Genomic DNA, 17500 nt, shown 5'->3' with positions numbered 1-17500 from the left:
TAAAGCCAAACAAGCAGGTAAGACAGATAGGGTTCCTTCTTTGGTTCACACACACACACACGAGCTGCAGCGAACCTTTACTCCCTGCTTGGGCACAAGAGTGTGTGGACTGGGAGAAGCTGAGCATGGGGGCGCTCACACACAGCAGACACCAGAGCAGACACATCCTGGACAGTCCTGAGGAGCGGGAGATAACACACACACACACACAGACATGGAAAATATCTATCAAATCCAATCAAAAAAAGGAATTATACATTACACACACACACACACATATATATATATACTCCTTTAACACCCCAAACAGCAGAGACATTTATATTCATGTTATGTTCAGTTGGTAGTGGTTAAGTCCCAAACCTGACACACACACACACACACACACACACACACACACACACACACACACACACAGGTAACCTAAATCATGTCCACACTCACCTCAGCTCTCGTCTCAGACTTCAGCAGCCGATGATTGACGAGGATCTAATCCACTCTTCCCTTTTATTCTCCCTTTCACACACACACACACACACACACACACCTGGACTTTCCAGACAGGGCTGTACTTTCAACCTGCCGTTGTAGTTTCCGTGGCGAGCTGCCAAGAGCAGCAAAGCGTTGCGTAACATTCCCACAGCAGTTTGAGGTCAAGTCTTCTTCTTCTTCATTCTTCATCTTGACATGCTCATCCGTACTGAGAACACACTGATGTATCAAACATACAGAGGACGTTTCTACATGTGGACCTGAACACGGAGCCACGCTGACAAAACCTGTGTTTAAATCCAAACCTTTTTCTAAATCACCATGACAACCAAAACCTGCATCTCTGTCTGTTTGACCTCTATAACCTGACCTCTTGACCTCAGTCACTTGAATGATCTCTCTCTTTATTAGTTTAGGAGATATGAATGTAAATCAGTGATCAATCCAGTGGGATCACTTCTGTTCAGTCTGTCTGTCCCTCACTCAACCAGCTGCATGTCTGAGGCCCTGCTGGGTCCGAGGCCCTGCTGGGTCCGAGGCCCAGCTGGGTCCGAGGCCCTGCTGGGTCCGAGGCCCTGCTGGAGGAGGAGGAGACACAGAGCTTTGACCTGGTTATGATGACATCATTCCACCTTAAACCCCATGAAAGCAGACAAGAACGCTCATTTGTTTCTCTGAATACTTTAGTAGTGAACATGTACGACATGTATGATGAACAACAGAAGAACACGGGACTGAAGCTCAGCACGTTGACATGCAGTGAGGTCTGTGTGTGCTGCAGCACGGATACACTTCACATACATGAGGACAGAGCAGCTAGAGCAGTCAGAGTGTGGCTGCAGATGTAAACGTGCTGAGTGATGAAGTTGAGATTGAACATGGGAACAAACCATCTCAAAGCAGATCTTCATGGGTTAATATGTTCATGTCTTCTTGTCCTCTGCAGGGACGGACGGACACACAGAGCAGCAGACGCTCTGTGTTCTTACTGACTTATAGAGCAACACGCTCACATTTTACACTTCAAGACTTTAGTGGCGTTCACAAGCTGGCCTCAGAAAGTCTGTGTAGATGTTCCTCTCCTTCTCTTCAGCTCTGTGGGTCTGAGTGGACCCTGGTGGACCCTGGTGGGCCCTGGTGGACCCTGGTGGACCCTGGTGGACCCTGGTGGGCCCTGGTGGACCCTGGTGGACCCTGGTGGACCCCTATGGGCCCTGGCGTGACAGCTGTGTTTTCCCTCACAGCAGTGGTGTGATCCTCCCTCTCCTCTGCCACAGGCGTGTGATGTCAGTCTTCATGTGTGAACACGTGAGGATCCATGATTTACTGCTGGTAAACACGCAGATATGAGAACCTTCCCACTTTACACACACTTTGAGAACCTGTATTGTAGTAGTGGGTGTAAGTCAGTGTGTGTGTGTGTGTGTGTGTGTGTGTGTGTGTGTGTGTGTGTGTGTGTGTGTCCTTAGGTCCTCCAGGCTCCAGAGGTGTGAGCTCAGAGGCAGCAGCGCCCCCCTGTGGGTGAATGTATGAAGGGCACCCAGAGTTTGGCCCCGCCCTCTGCTGCAGACGCCCTTCACGGCCCCAGCGGCGGTGACGAGGGCGTGTGAGGTAACGGCGCCCCCTGGCCTCGGCCCTTCACCACTGCATGTGCGGAGGCTGTGTGTGTGTGTCACTCTGGGCCTTGTACTGTGTGTGTAGCAGCGCCCTGGCCTTGGCCGAGTCCTGGCCCTCCAGCCAGTCCTGGTAGAGGGTGTGCAGGGCGGGGTTGAGCTCCGGGAGGCGGACCGGCAGACAGCTGTACGTGTCCTCCATCTGCTGGGCCAGAGCTTTGTCCACACGGCCCTCCGACGCGCCCTCAGCCTGACCGCGGCCGCTCAGGCACCCTGAGGCCACAGAAGAGGGTCAGCACCTAAACATCATACTGACAGCTTCACACAGAGAGGAGAGGAGAGGAGAGGAGAGGAGAGGAGAGGAGAGGAAGGGAGAGGAGAGGAGAGGAGAGGAGAGGAGAGGAAGGGAGAGGAGAGGAGAGGAAGGGAGAGGAGAGGAGAGGAGAGGAGAGGAAGGGAGAGGAGAGGAGAGGAGCGAGCCGTTACCTCCAGGGCAGGACAGAACCTCCACCAGCTGGTACGGGACGCGACCCTTCCTCATGCGGTGAACCAGCGTCTGGATGTTCCTGAATCCGTACACGGCGGCAAACTGCAGCAGCGTCTCCCCGTCTCGCTCCAGGGTCACTTCCTGGAAGTCCCGGTTCCTACAGAGCCAACATGGGACGGCAGAGGAGAGGTGTGATTAAGCCTCACAGAACCGGCTGGGTCCAGGCCCGGCTGGGTCAGAGGTCAGAGGTCAGAGGTCAGAGGTGGGCGTGTCTCACCTGAGGGTCTTGTATGTGATCTCCTGGACGTCCAGACCAAACAGCTCCTTGGCGGCGTGCTTGAACACGTGCTCCAGGAAGCCCTCAGAGCCGCGGCCCTCGTGCCTGGACAGCACGCCGTCTCCGGCCTCCCCCAGCCTGCAAGACACAGGACACAGACTCAGGCCCTGACCTCTGACCTCTGCTGCCTTCACACCCACACAGAGACATGAGACACAGCAGGACTCACAGGTGGTCCAGTGGGGAGGAGTCCAGCTCCTCCACAGACACCTTCCTCTGCTCCATCATGTAGAAGATCTCACCTGAAACAACAACAACAACAACACATCCTTAACATCTGGACCTCATCCTCATCATCCTCATCCTCATATGGCTTTAAATGCTTCATAGATAGTGTTTGACTGTGTAAAGTCCCATGAACATGGGGTCATCAGGGTCAAACCTGAGGTGAGGACACAGTCCACGTCTCTGCTGTCCAGCAGGCTGCTGTAGAACTCCTCTCTGACCGCCTCCAGCTTCTTATCAAAGCAGGGAGCCAGGACCACATGGAAGAACTTCTCTGGACTCAGCTTCTGCTGGGGAAAATGAGCACAGATGAAGAAGAGCTCCAGTGAAGAGCTCCAGTGAAGAGCTCCAGTGAAGAGCTCCACTGAAGAGCTCCACTGAAGAGCTCCACTGAAGAGCTCCAGTGAAGAGCTCCAGTGAAGAGCTCCAGTGAAGAGCTCCACTGAAGAGCTCCACTGAAGAGCTCCACTGAAGAGCTCCAGTGAAGAGCTCCAGTGAAGAGCTCCAGTGAAGAGCTCCAGTGAAGAGCTCCACTGAAGAGCTCCAGTGAAGAGCTCCACTGAAGAGCTCCACTGAAGAGCTCCACTGAAGAGCTCCAGTGAAGAGCTCCACTGAAGAGCTCCAGTGAAGAGCTCCAGTGAAGAGCTCCACTGCAGAGCTCCAGTGAAGTTCTGACCTAGATATGAAACATGAACTCTGACCTGCTGCTTGGAGAAGAAGTCTTTGACCAGACAGCCCATGACCTGCTGAGGAGACCTGGCTGTGCAGATGTGAGGAGTCACCAAGCTGCCCAGCACACGCTCAGCATAACGGATCCACCCTACACACACACACACACACACACACACACACGTTAAGGCCTGGTGCTCTCTGATGGAGGGAGGGGTGGAGGAGAGCCTCTATCTGGCCCTCACAGTGTCGCTCTATCTCTGCTCCCCCCTCCCAGCAGAGGGGAGGAGGAGGAGCCCAGGGGCCCAGAGGAGGTGCGGTGCAGCAGCAGCTCACCCGGGCAGGAGGAGGTGAACATGGGCAGAGCGTGTGGGTCGTGGTTTCTCCTCCTGTACCTCTGGATGAACTCCCTCTGACTCTCCACGATGCTGAAGCCTGCAGCCAGGGTGGAGTCCAACACGAAGCTCACACCTGAGAGGGAGGAGGAGGAGGGTTAGCTCCTTCATCATCACACAGAGGAGGAGGAGGGTTAGCTCCTTCATCATCACACAGAGGAGGACGAAGGTTAGCTCCTTCATCATCACAGAGGAAAACAAATAAACATGTCCCCTCCCCAGATGTCCCCTCCTCAGATGTCCCCTCCCCAGATGTCCCCTCCCCTGATGTCCCCTCCCCTGATGTCCCCTCCTCAGATGTCCCCTCCCCTGATGTCCCCTACTCAGATGTCCCCTCCCCTGATGTCCCCTACTCAGATGTCCCCTCCTCAGATGTCCCCTACTCAGATGTCCCCTCCCCTGATGTCCCCTCCTCAGATGTCCCCTCCTCAGATGTCCCCTCCCCAGATGTCCCCTCCCCTGATGTCCCCTCCCCTGATGTCCCCTCCTCAGATGTCCCCTCCCCAGATGTCCCCTCCCCTGATGTCCCCTCCTCAGATGTCCCCTCCCCTGATGTCCCCTACTCAGATGTCCCCTCCCCAGATGTCCCCTCCCCAGATGTCCCCTCCTCAGATGTCCCCTCCCCTGATGTCCCCTCCTCAGATGTCCCCTCCTCCTCACCCAGGCTCTTCAGAAAGCCACACAGTTTGTGCGCCGCCTCTGCCACGTCCACGCCGAACTTGAGGGCAAAGAAGGGGAGAGACTGTGGACAGACGGAGACCAGCAGCACCTTATGTTTGGACACGTCACACCTCTAAAGGGGAGAAAGACAGAGGAACAGAGCCATTATCCAGAGGGACCACAGCACCACCTCTTCTTCTTCTTCTTTGTCTGCCTGCCCTGTCTGGTACCTTGTTGAGGGCCAGGACCTCCTCCAGCTGTCCCAGGCTCTGCTGGGAGATCTTCAGGCTCTCCTGCTCTGACACGCAGCCTTCACAGGACAGACAGGCGCTCAGCAGCACCTGAGACGCTTCATGCACCTGAGGGACAGACAGAGGACATGAGACACTCAGAGAAGTGTTGTGTTGGTCAGTGTCCATGTTGTGTTGTGAAGGTCTGACCTTCTGGTTGGCTTCATCTCCGCCCTGATGAGAGGTCACACCGTCCTCACTCTGCTTCTTGTTGCACTGGGAACAGATCAGAACCAGAGTCACAGAGCAGCTGGACACAGAGCAGCTGGACACAGAGCAGCTGGACACACACACACACACACACACACACACACACACTCACCTGCTTGGTGCAGTTCTCACACTTCTCTTTGCGCTTCGCTATGCTGACCTCTGACATGTTGGCGTGGCTGGTCTGCAGAGGAGACACACACACACACACACACACACACACACACACAGATGATGTTCAGCTCATAGTCCCGCCCGCCCATCCAATCACAGGCCGCCGCCTTATCAAGCACCGCCCTTTGTGATGGTGGGAAAGAGACGGCGTCCTGTCATTAAAACAGAGGGCTCAATGTAATTACACACACACACACACACACACACACACAAACAACCATTAGGATCATTACAGCACATAATACAGCACCAACACACACACACACACACACACGATGACTCAAAACGGTTTCACACAGAGTGAATCTCACAGGGACACAGGGGGGTCTCAGAGGGACACAGGGGGGTCTCAGAGGGACAGGGGGGTCTCAGAGGGACACAGGGGGGTCTCAGAGGGACACAGGGGGTCTCACAGGGACACAGGGGGGTCTCAGAGGGACACAGGGGGGTCTCAGAGGGACACAGGGGGTCTCACAGGGACACAGGAGGGTCTTACAGGGACAAAGGGGGTCTCAGGGACACAGGGGGGTCTCACAGGGACACAGGGGGGTCTCAGAGGGACACAGGGGGGTCTCAGAGGGACACAGGGGGGTCTCACAGGGACACAGGGGGTCTCACAGGGACACAGGAGGGTCTTATAGGGACAAAGGGGGTATCAGGGACACAGGAGGGTCTCACAGGGACACAGGGGGGTCTCAGAGGGACACAGGGGGGTCTCAGAGGGACACAGCGGGGTCTCAGAGGGACACAGCGGGGTCTCACAGGGACACAGGGGGGTCTCACAGAGAGAGAGACAAAGAGAGAGAGCGAGAGAGAGAGAGAGACCTGAAGCTCTACCTGAGGCTCTACCTGAGGCTCTATAGCCGCTCTCTCGGGCCTTGTCGCTCCCATGCCGCTCTATCATGGTCGCTGCTCTAACATGTTTCTCTTCGGAGGATGGTTGATCATTAATCGCGCTGCAAACAAAACAAAGAGGAGTTGAACTCACCGCGCGTTGCGCTGCACTGATGTTTGGCTCAAAGGCAAAGGCAGAGCAGCCAGAGCAGCGCAGGGCGGCTGATCTCTGCTCTAGGTCGATATGCTGTGGAGTGACTGCTCTATGTGCGGCTGCTCTGTCCTCCGCGGCCGCTCGGTCACACACACTCACACACACTCGGCTGCTCTCAGCTCTGCTCGCCACATTCTTCTCTGTGTACGTCCGACTCCATTGTGTCCCCGCCGGCTCCGCCACTGCGCATGCGCCGACCAAACCATCACAAGACCCGGAAGTGATCTCTTTTAGCAACTCATTGTCGGGGGAAGTTGCTGCAGGCGGAGCAACTTGTTGCCTAACTGCAGCCCATGATTACATGAGTCAGCTGGAGCCCAACGGTGGACACGTGACCTCACTGCTGACTCAACAGCACCTTAGTCTACCTGCTGGGGGCGCTGTGGCAACATCACACACATCTAGACCCAAGTGGGGGTCCTGAGAGGGGGGTCCCCACAGGGGGTGGGGGGAGGGGGGGTCCCTTCAGAGGCCTCCAGAGCAGATACATGATGCTGTCTGTAAACATTACTGTGATGTGATGCAGCTCAAGCTTTGTGTGTCTGTGTGTGTGTGTGTGTGTGTGTGTGTGTGAGGACAGTAGGATGAAGCTCTCACACTCAGACAGAAGCTCCAGCGTCGGTGAGGAAAGAAGTCACAGTTACTGATGTTTCCACCTCCAACAGGAAGTGATGACTTTCCGGCTGCTTCATAAAAACAACGCTGCAAGCATGCACAGGCACACACAGCTTCCCTGTCTCACACACACAGACACACGCCGAGCACCTCAACCAGCCAGGGGCCCGGTTATCGAATATTATCATCGTCATGACGACCAGTCAAAGTGAGCATCTGGGCGCTGGAGCCAGTTTACTGCAGACACCTGAGCAGGTACGGAGTGTGTGAGTGTGTTTGGACTGGGCATCGCTTTGGGTCAAAGGTTATGTTTAGGTCTGAGACTTTCAGCGCGGAAAATGTGTTGTTTTGGTCATAAAACTAGAAATATTCACCAAAGTAGAAAAGATCAGATGAGTTAGGACAGCGATACATTACCTTACATTACCTTACCTTACCTTACATTACCTTACCTTACCTTACCTTACGATCATTTGGCAGACGCTTTCATCCAAAGCGACTTACATTACATTACATTACCACCCTTCGCAGAGAGGAGAGCAATTGAGTGTTCGGTGCCTTGCTCAGGGGCACCTCGGCAGGGCACCGAACTGGCGACCCTCCGGTTCCCAAGCGGAAGCTCTACCCACTGAGCTACTGCCTCCCTGATACAGCTGATTAGAGCCCGGAAACACACACACGTGTCCACACCGCTGTGTGTGTGTGTGTGTGTGTCTCCGTGTGTGTTTGTCTCTGTGTGTGTCTGTGTGTGTGTGTGTGTGTGTGTGTGTGTACATGTGTGTGTGTGTGTGATGGTCTGCGCGTGTGTGTGTGTGTGTGTGTGTGTGTGTGTGTGTGTGTGTGTGTGTGTGTGTGTGTGTGTGTGTGTGTGTGCGTGTGTGTGTGTGTGTGTGTGTGTGTGGTGTAGATCGCAGCATATTTCTGGAGTTTTGCCTCTCTTACTTATCGTCTCTATGGTTACCATCTTTAGACATCTTGTTATGCTACATCAAAATGGTTCTGATTCTTATCAAACACTCAGATCATCCTCGGTGACAGTAACCAAGCATGAGTCAGACTGACACAACCCCTGATATGTATGGGGTGTGAAGTGTGAAGCTCCTGTGAAGCTGTGTGTGTGCCTTGTGACAATTGTTGAGAGGTTGAGGTGGATGTGAAACGGCCGCCAGCGCTCTTGTTCCCAGGGCGATGTGTGTGTGTGTTTCAGTAGCGGTGACTTACAGGAAGTTGTTTACAGAAGCTGCGGTGCGTCCTTCTTATCAGGTCCTGAAGAAGAGAGCTGCTGCTGCTGCTGCTTCTGTGTCTGTGTCTGTTGAAGTGTGTTTGTTGAGTAATGTAGCCGCTCGTCTGTGAGGAACTTGAACATCGTTTCAAAATCCTTTCTGGTCTGAACACTGAGGTTTTGATGTCATCATGAGCTGATCAGCTTCCTCTTCTGTTTGCAGGATCATGAAGCCACTCGACAGGTAAACACAGCCGGGCGCTCCCAGGCATGCAGGCCGTTCCCGGGGGGTAGGACCTATGAGATGAGCTGGGATGCCCTTTGACCTCTTGTTCTTCTGGTGGTCTGGTTTTTCCTGACTCTTTCTCTCCCTTCATGTTGTCAGTTCTCCCCAGGGCTCGCACGTAAACTGGCCAAGACCAGAAGACTGAGAGAGAAGAGGGTAGGTCACACCGCAGGGCCTTTAGCAGGTCATTTAGCAGAGGTCACAGAGGTCACATGTTGCATCTCTCCTGTAGGATCTGAAGGACGATGAAAACCCAGAAGAGAAAGCGAGAAAACACAAAGAGCGTGAGGTATCAGAGCTCCTCCTGTGCACCTGAACTCTGAGTCTACACAGTAAAGACTACAGCACTACAGCTGAGTGTGTGTGTGTGTGTGTGTGTGTGTGTGTGTGTGCTGCAGCTGAAGCCTCTGTACATGGAGCTGCTCTACACCGTTGCTCATAAGCTGGGGAAGCCGGCGTCTGCTGAGGTCTTCACAGATGAGCAGCTTTTCCACTACATCAAGGAGGTAACACACACACACACACACACACACACACACACACACACACACACACACACACACACACACACACACACACACACACACACACACACACACACACACACACACACACACACCCTGTACTGTATGTGCCTTTCCCTCTGATCCTGCAGGCCTTCACCATGACCGAGGCAGAGCACCACAGTCTGATGGAGACGCTGCAGAGCAAAGAGGTGAGAGAGAGAGAAGCTCTGACATGTAGAACATCTGGGCTCATGTTTGGAGCTCTGACATGTAGAACATCTGGGCTGATGTTTGGAGCTCTGACATGTAGAACATCTGGGCTCATGTTTGGAGCTCTGACATGTAGAACATCTGGGCTCATGTTTGGAGCTCTGACATGTAGAACATCTGGGCTCATGTTTGGAGCTCTGACATGCAGAACATCTGGGCTCATGTTTGGAGCTCTGACATGTAGAACATCTGGGCTCATGTTTGGAGCTCTGACATGCAGAACATCTGGGCTCATGTTTGGAGCTTTAAGCATCTGGATCTTTGTGTCTCAGCCTCCTGTTTACTGCCTGATGGCCACCGTGAAAGAAGCCAAAGAAATTCTGGCTAAAGATGTTACAGGTGAGTCGGATCTTCATTTAATAAATAAGATCAATCTGATGAATCTAACAGCAGATGAGCCTGCATGCTTAGAGAAGAGCAGTAGTGAGAGATTAGATCAGATAAATACAAGAATATAAGAAATATAAACCGAATAAAACACATAGAGTCCTGTGGGTCTGGTGATGATGACGATGATGATGATGAAGGTCCCCTGATGTGTTCTCCTCAGGCTCCAGTGACCCGTACTGCCAGCTCACCATCATGGAGGAGGAGAAACAAACTAACACACGCAAGTCCAGGTCCAAACCCCGCAGAGTGGTAATGAAGGACTCCGTGCCCGAGCAGAAGCTCTACCAGACGGAGATCAAGAAGCAAACGCTCATGCCCATCTGGAACCAGACCTTCATCCTGTGAGTCCAAACATCTCTGTTTGCCCCATACGTCCGCTTTACATTCCACCTCCTCATCATGTTGATCTGTTGATGTTCAGAGAGTTCCAGGACCCTGAGGGTGCCAGCTTCCACCTGGAGATGTGGTGAGGACAACCTGAAGACCTCCAGCAGGTTCTGTGGTGAAATGTTGCCATCGGCTCTGTTCACATTTAGTGTCGCTGCTGTTTCAGGGATAAAGACGAGGATGTGTCACTCACTCAGAAGCTGGAGGAGATCAAGACCAGCTTCGACAGCTTGAGGAGGTACAGCGCCCCCTCTGGCTCCTGAGCCACATGGCCTCCATGCTAAGCAGATGAACATTAAAGACGCTTACTGCTTCTGTTCCATAGGATGATCAAAGATGCAAAGAAGGAGAAAGGAACGGACGACTTCCTGGGACACATCGTCCTGAAACTACAGGTAGTAAACCACTTCCTGTCATCGAAGTGACGTGGAATCACACACACACACACACACACACACACTATCATGAGGCATATCTGCTGTGTGGTTGGTTTCATGTCTTGGGGCCTTTAGGATCTTCCCTGTACAGAAAACAAATGGTACAATCTGGAGCCCAGGACGGAGAAGCATCCTAACAGAGGACAGTGTCACCTCATACTCAAGTTCATCCACAAAGAGGTAAAGGCGTCCATTCAGACCTTTGTCCCAGAGATGTTGAGACATGGACAGGTTGTGAGACGTCTCCCTTGTGACTGACAGAGGGACGGGACGCTGAGCGCCGGGCGAAGTGCTTACACCAACTACTGTGGAATCCTCCAGCAGTTTGTGCAGGCGTACATCTCCAAGCAGCAGGTAAGGGACCAGACCAAGTGGACACGTGTGTCCCCTTAAAGGCAGGAACCACACCTCCATGTCCTCCGTCCCTCTGCTTACCTGTCTCAGGGTTGTACTTCGTGGAAAGGAGAGCTGGGTGGCGAAGCTCAGACACTGCTGGACCTCTACGCCACGCAGAACGACCTCTCACCTTTCCTCCAGGACCTGGGGTAAGCACCTTCACACCTTCTGCTGGTGTGCAGACAGGAGACAAGCTCCTCCTTGTCCTCCTGGTCCTCTTCCTGGTGCTCCTTGTTTACTTGTGAGGGGTTTGTGCCGTTGTTCCTGACAGGAAGTGGGTTGCGTACAGTAAACTGTACCAGAGCTTAGAGGTGGACTCGTCCGTGCTGTTCCAGCAGCTCACCAGCATCGAGTACCACTGGTGCCAGCAGGAGCTGCCGTACCAGCAGGTAACTAACTCACTACTGCCCCCTTCTGACGCCATGTCTCATTGAGAAACATCTGCTGGTTGTGATGTCAATATCAGAGCTCAGTGTCCTTGGTTGAACAGAAGCAGGAGCTTGGAGACTCTCTGCATGGCTTCCTGCAGTATGGACTCTGTCTGGTGTCCAAATACAGAGACATCTTCCCCCCGACTCCCACTGCCACCCCCAAGCTGCACACACTGCTCAGGTACGCCGCCGCCGTGCTGCCGCTCACACACCTGTCGCACACCTGCATACACACCAGGAGACACAGAGACACACAGAGACACACAGACACAGAGACACACAGACACAGAGACACAGAGACACACAGAGACACACAGAGACACGCAGAGACACAGAGACACACAGAGACACAGAGACACACAGAGACACACAGAGACACAGAGACACACAGAGACACAGAGACACACAGAGACACACAGAGACACAGAGACACACAGAGACACAGTGACACAGAGACACACAGAGACACAGAGACACACAGAGACACAGACACAGAGACACACAGAGACACACAGAGACAGAGACACAGAGACACACAGAGACACACAGAGACACACAGAGACACACAGAGACAGAGACACACAGAGACACACAGAGACACACAGACACACAGAGACACAGAGACACACAGAGACACACAGAGACAGAGACACACAGAGACACACAGAGACACACAGACACACAGAGACACAGAGACACAGAGACACACAGACACACAGAGACACACAGAGACACAGAGACACACAGACACACAGAGACACACAGAGACACACAGAGACACACAGAGACAGAGACACACAGAGACACTCACTGATTGGTCTTCTTTCAGGATCCTGGTGCAGATCTGTAAAACTCAAAGCTTTCAGAAGCTGAACCCGGCTGACTTTGACCTGCAGGACGAGGTCAGCGATGCCGTTCAGGTCGGTCATCAATCACTATTATGACTTCATCACAGGGGGGGGGGTGATACTGAATAATGATCCCATGTGATTCGATTCTTTATGTCAGGCAGGAACACAGGAGTGGTTCACCATCAAAAAGGGTTTGCATCAGCCAATGACTAAGGTAAACCCTGACCCCTGACCCCTGACCCTAACCATCAATCACATGGATGAAGTCTGCATGCTGTTTGTGGGCTGAGGTTTCATTTTGTTTGCCAACACCCAGGACCAGTCAGAGATCGTGGACGCCCTCTCCAGGCTGATGGGGGAAGTGCAGGAAGACGTCAAACACAACAAAGATGTTTGGAACAAAGTGTTTCTCAGGTAAACTGGAGCTAGAAACCTTCAGAGGGATGATGGAGTACGAACAAGAGAGAGAGAAAGAGAGACAGAGACAGAGACAGAGAGAGAGAGAGAGAGAGAGAGAGAGAGAGAGTGTACCAGAGCTGAATGTGTTGTGTTGTGTTGCAGTGCGGTGCAGCTGGACGTCTTCACTGTGGTCTATCACAAGCTCGACTCCCTGGTTAGTACTGAAACGTTTGAGTCTCTCGTCTTCAATCAATCAATCCTTCAGTCAACATCAACAGGAACAAACCCAATGAAAGACATGGAAAGTGTTTCCTGTCTCACTGGAGTTCTCTTCTTCTTCTTCTTCTTCTCTCTCTCCTCTGCAGCTGGCCCAGGAGGTGCGGGACACCTTGGCTCTGATGGACGGTCAGATGGAGCAGCACGTGGCTAACAGCCTGTTTCCTGTCTACCTGAGCCTGCAGAGCATCCGCAAAGACAAGGCCTTCTTACAGAAGAGGTCAGAGGTCACATCTCTCCACATACTAAAGCCCAATACAGGGATGTAATGGGATAAGTGGAGTCAGTGGTGTGTGTGTGTGTGTGTGTGTGTGTGTGTGTGTTTCCAGGGGCGTGTTGGAGCTCACACACTTTCAGGAGGACTTCAGAGAGGCTCTCCCTTACTGGCTACACCAGGCCTTCAACACCACACAGGACCGGGTGGAGCGGGCCCTGCAGGTGGACCAGGTCAGGAGTGTGTACATGCTTTCACTTCTGCTCTCTGCTTTCATCAGATGTGACTCTGGTTTGACACGTTTGTGACCTCAGCTGCAGCCGCTTCAGTCCGGGGACACGCCCATCAAGCACAGCTCCTCTGTGGTGGATCTGGTCGACTGCATCCAACCCATCTGTCACCTGTGGGAGCAGCTGTCCTGGCCCGACCCCGAGGAGGCCTTCATGCTCATGGTCAAGCTCACTGAGGTAACACACCCGCACACGCACACACACACACACACACACACACACACACACACACACACACACACACACACACACACACACACACACACACACACACACACACACACACACACACACACACACACACACACAGCAGTCTGAGTGCAGTGTCTCTTCAGCCTTTGTGTGATTTCAGGATGTGTGTAAGATCGTGATGACCTACTGTCACATCCTGAAGGAGAAGGTTCGAGTTCTGTCTGAGAAGTCCGACACTGGCAGATCCATCAACATGGTGAGAAACCCTCCAGGTTCTCCTCCATGGGAGCTCTGTGGGACTCTCAGGTGTGTGTGTCTCTCCCTCCGTCTCTGCAGCTGTGTGTGGTGGTGAACGACCTGGAGTACCTGCGCTCCGTCCTCAACCGCATTCCCATGAAGCTGAACTGGGCGGGGCTGCGGGAGCGAACGGTTCAGGTCATAGCAGAGAGCCAGTTCCATAACACACTGCCCTCCCAGCTAGGCCAGGCCCAGAGCGTCCTGAACAGAGAGATACGCTCGGCTTTAAACACTCTGGGAAAGAAGGTGAGTGCATGTTTCACTAACGCTCACCTGAAACGGAACCCAAAGGCCTTGTTCCCAACAAATGAAGAAGAAGAAGACGGCCCAGCCACCCGAGCCAGAAGACGCTCACAGAATCAAACAAAGGCTCAAAGAGGCTACGGCCACATTTCAAAGTTGTTTTTGGAAATAGCTTGGACTAAATATGAACAGAGGCTCAGACACACACACACACACACACACACACCATGGTACATGTAAACCCTTCATCATGGCCTCCTCCTCTTCCTCCAGCTGAACATGGACATCGAGACGTACGTGAGAAACATGGCGACCAGGAAGAGGTTTCCCTCCAAGTCCACAGAGGACGTGAGTCCCCTCAGACCCACACAGACCAGAGTCCCCTCAGACCCACACAGACCAGAGTCCCCTCAGACCCACACAGACCAGAGTCCAGTCTGAAGTATAAACAGATACAATATTATAGTCAGTCAGATGTGCTCAAGTATACAAAGTCAAAGTTGTAACAGTGAGAAGAGGAAGGTTTGGCTTCACAGGGAGGAGGAAGATCATTCACAGATCAGCTGACAGAAGTGGAGGTGAAGGACTGAAGTGTTTGCTTTCTTCCAGGCTGTGGTTCCTCTCATTCACTACGTGGAGAAGGAGCTGCAGTACATGAACCAGAACCTGGTCCAGGAGAACTTCAACAGGTCAGTGTGGATCTTCACAGGTTCTTCTTGTTGTGGCGCGTGACCTTGACCTTGACCTCTGAGCGTCTCTCCCCTCTCTCCAGTCTGCTCACTCCTCTGTGGAACAACTCAGTGAGGATCCTCCAGCAGGTGGCCACTCAGCACACCAAGCAGGAGGGCCTGATGGTCTTCTGCCAGAGGCTGCTCTACGCCCTGCAGGTCAGGAGACGCTCTGCTGTGACCTTTGACCCTGTGTTCTTACTGCAGCTCCATGAGTGAACGTGTGTGTGTGTTTGTTTCAGTGCCTGGAGCAGAGCTTCCACGCTCAGGGGGCTGGACTCCCTCTGGAGGCTCTACACTCTGAGGAGCACAAGGTAGAGCAGTCCCTCATGTCCTCAGCTCAGCCAGGTCGAGCATCCAGGACCAGGTGTCTCCACCAGTGATCCAGCTTCTGTCTCTTCTGTCCATCCAGATCCTCAACGCTCACCTGACCCACAACGCTCTGAGCAGCCAGAAGCTCCTGGAGAAGTTCCTGGAGAGGAAAATCTGGGAGCAGGTGAGGAAAACCTGAGGAGAACAACAAAGCTGAAGCCATGAAGGGAAGTGTCTGACTGTTTGTCTCCCTGTCAGAACGTCTGCTGTGGAGAGAAGTACGGCGCCGTCACCATCCTGACGTCCTACAGGAGGTCAGACCAGAGGCTCATGGTGGAAGTTCTGAACGCCGTCGGCCTCCTACCAATGGACTCTAACGGTCAGATCCTCACGCAGACACACGCGCGCGCACACACACACACACACACACACACACACACACACACACACACACACACACACACACACACACACACACACACACACACACACACACACACACACACACACACACACACACACACACACACACACACACACGCCGCAGCCTCTGATACCTGCTCCGTCTTCTTCTTCTTCTTCTTCTGCAGGTTTCAGCGATCCCTTTGTCCACTTGTGTCTGGAGCCTCGTCACGTTTTCTCCATAGTGGAGCCTCGCTGCACTCAAATCAAGAGCCGCGACCTCAACCCCCTCTTTGACGAGGCCTTTGAGTTGTGAGTCCATCTCTTCACACACAGACAGAGTCACAGTCTCTTTCTATTGGCTCCATTACTCTGAATGTGATGAAGAGTGCAGGCCGCAGACACACAAGTCTTCAGTCACCCACCTTCACTTTGTGCTGACTTCAGTCCCATCCTGGTCGTTGCTTCATGCTCGTCTTCCTCAGAGGCAGACTGAGGTTTTAAATGAAGGGAAACTCAGCGACCCGTCTCCTCCTCTCTCTGCTCTACAGCCTGGTGTCCCTGGATCAGTGCCAGGCTCCCGGGGCTTGCCTGGTGGTGACGGTGTTGGATCACGACACCCTGATGACGGACGACTTCGAGGGCGAGGCGTTCCTGGCCCTCAAGGCCATCCCGGGGGTCGGGGGTGATAGAGACAGAGGGGCGGATGAACTCAGCCGTCAGCCGGACGCCACGCCGGCGCAGATTCGCCTGCCGCTCACACATCCCAAACCCAACGGTACCACGCTGCCATCACGCTGTAGAGACTCCGCCCCCACACTGACCGCAGCAACTTTACTTTGATATGTGTGCGTGTGTGTGTGTGTGTGTTTTCCAGGCAACGACATTCTGGCGTTGTTGGAGACGAGGAGAGGAGACCGAGAGGCCCAGGCCTTCGTGAAGAAGAGGAGGCAGAGGGAGAGACAGTCGCTGGAGGGAACTCAGACATAAACAAACACACAGACAAACGCTCTTCCTCCAAAAATATACAATTTGTTTAATGATCTATACCAAAAGGATCCACTCAGCAGGAAACACTGGTGCGGGCCGACCTGTGCGGGCGGCGTGGGCGCTAACAGACACCATCACAGTGATCAGGAACACTTTAACAGCCACACACACATCCGTCTGCTTCCTCATACTTTAGTCTAATCAGTGCAAGAGATAAGTATGACATCACTTAGCTATGTATATATAATATATATATATTAGACTACATTTGACACGCTGTGAGATGTCAAACATGTGACTACAAATGTAAAAAGTTTGGCAGAGAATCCTGTGATCCACGATTCAGAGAGTAGAAAAAGGCAGACGTGTCCGTGTTACGTTGAAAAGTGTTCAGTCAGAATTAAAAACAGAGTGTGTTTGCTTTGATTGTGTTCACGTGCGTTTCTCCTCCAGTGACAGAGAGAACCTGAGAGTCTGCTTACACACTTCTGTTACTGTAGAGCTAAACAAGAGAAGAGGTTAGAGGACGGATCAGGACCCGGAGCCTGAACGCCTCACGGAGCCTCTCCTGGTTCTACGTGTGTGTACGTGTGTGTACGTACACGTGATACACACACGCTCCTAACTGCTGAGGCTCACCGGGGACATCGCTCCTCAGGTTGATCCGTCAGCTCCTTCCTGTCTCACCTCCAGCAGTGAGACAGGTGGATCATCAGACACCATGTTGGTCCTCAGACAGGAAGGAGCTGATGGCTCACACTGGAGG

General features: G+C 53.1%; 4 protein-coding genes across 5 annotated transcripts in view; 1 reads left to right on the top strand and 3 right to left on the bottom strand.

The window, feature by feature from the left end:
- Positions 1-579, bottom strand: part of LOC143014120 (uncharacterized) — a 4690-nt gene extending 4111 nt beyond the window's left edge. For both annotated transcript variants that reach the window (XM_076167914.1, XM_076167915.1), the window contains exons 1-2: positions 445-579; positions 76-177 (exon numbers count right to left, since the gene is read on the bottom strand). The gene's annotated coding sequence lies outside the window, so the exon portion shown is untranslated. The remainder of the gene's footprint in view (positions 1-75; positions 178-444) is intronic.
- Positions 580-1742: 1163 nt separating this feature from the next.
- On the bottom strand, positions 1743-6804 carry narf (nuclear prelamin A recognition factor). Its single transcript, XM_076167928.1, has 12 exons — positions 6541-6804; positions 5491-5562; positions 5319-5384; positions 5109-5237; positions 4879-5011; positions 4160-4294; positions 3856-3974; positions 3312-3441; positions 3099-3171; positions 2870-3007; positions 2592-2749; positions 1743-2378 (listed from the first exon to the last, which is right to left on the bottom strand). Exons 2-12 carry the CDS (start codon positions 5545-5547, stop codon positions 2131-2133), a joined length of 1386 nt encoding a protein of 461 aa, XP_076024043.1. The 5' UTR covers positions 5548-5562; positions 6541-6804; the 3' UTR covers positions 1743-2130.
- Positions 6805-7303: 499 nt separating this feature from the next.
- On the top strand, positions 7304-17158 carry unc13d (unc-13 homolog D (C. elegans)). Its single transcript, XM_076167902.1, has 34 exons — positions 7304-7470; positions 8661-8681; positions 8823-8879; positions 8956-9012; positions 9122-9229; positions 9379-9438; positions 9772-9838; positions 10050-10230; positions 10311-10355; positions 10443-10514; positions 10602-10671; positions 10789-10893; positions 10975-11067; positions 11158-11258; positions 11381-11498; positions 11600-11721; positions 12370-12460; positions 12549-12605; positions 12708-12805; positions 12953-13004; positions 13156-13286; positions 13396-13513; positions 13595-13747; positions 13923-14018; positions 14099-14305; positions 14576-14650; positions 14912-14991; positions 15075-15189; positions 15273-15344; positions 15443-15526; positions 15601-15721; positions 15933-16056; positions 16296-16522; positions 16622-17158. The coding sequence occupies exons 1-34, from the start codon at positions 7408-7410 to the stop codon at positions 16732-16734; spliced, it is 3354 nt and encodes a 1117-aa protein (XP_076024017.1). The 5' UTR covers positions 7304-7407; the 3' UTR covers positions 16735-17158.
- A 78-nt stretch (positions 17159-17236) lies between these two features.
- Positions 17237-17500, bottom strand: part of LOC143014113 (RING finger protein unkempt homolog) — a 5236-nt gene continuing 4972 nt past the window's right edge. The window contains exon 6 of the mRNA XM_076167903.1: positions 17237-17500. This exon is cut by the window's right edge and continues 585 nt beyond it. The gene's annotated coding sequence lies outside the window, so the exon portion shown is untranslated.

This window comes from Genypterus blacodes, unplaced genomic scaffold (genome assembly GCF_046128005.1).
Source record: "Genypterus blacodes isolate CSIRO-AG114 ecotype Tasmania unplaced genomic scaffold, CSIRO-AGI_Gbla_v1 ptg000181l_1, whole genome shotgun sequence".
Classification (NCBI taxonomy): Eukaryota; Metazoa; Chordata; class Actinopteri; order Ophidiiformes; family Ophidiidae; genus Genypterus; species Genypterus blacodes.
Note: the sequence above shows the minus strand (reverse complement) of the source record. Positions and strands in the feature narration are given on the sequence as shown.

Coding starts and splice junctions, on each gene's coding strand:
- narf (XM_076167928.1), bottom strand. CDS start 5,547: ATGTCAGAGGTCAGCATAGCGAAGCGCAAAGAGAAGTGTGAGAACTGC. Junction 5,012..5,108: donor AGGTCCTGGCCCTCAACAAG/GTACCAGACAGG, acceptor TCTCCCCTTTAG/AGGTGTGACGTGTCCAAACA. Junction 3,442..3,855: donor ACTTCTTCTCCAAGCAGCAG/GTCAGAGTTCAT, acceptor TTTCCCCAGCAG/AAGCTGAGTCCAGAGAAGTT.
- unc13d (XM_076167902.1), top strand. CDS start 7,408: ATGACGACCAGTCAAAGTGAGCATCTGGGCGCTGGAGCCAGTTTACTG. Junction 12,461..12,548: donor AGGTCAGCGATGCCGTTCAG/GTCGGTCATCAA, acceptor TCTTTATGTCAG/GCAGGAACACAGGAGTGGTT. Junction 16,523..16,621: donor CACACATCCCAAACCCAACG/GTACCACGCTGC, acceptor TGTGTTTTCCAG/GCAACGACATTCTGGCGTTG.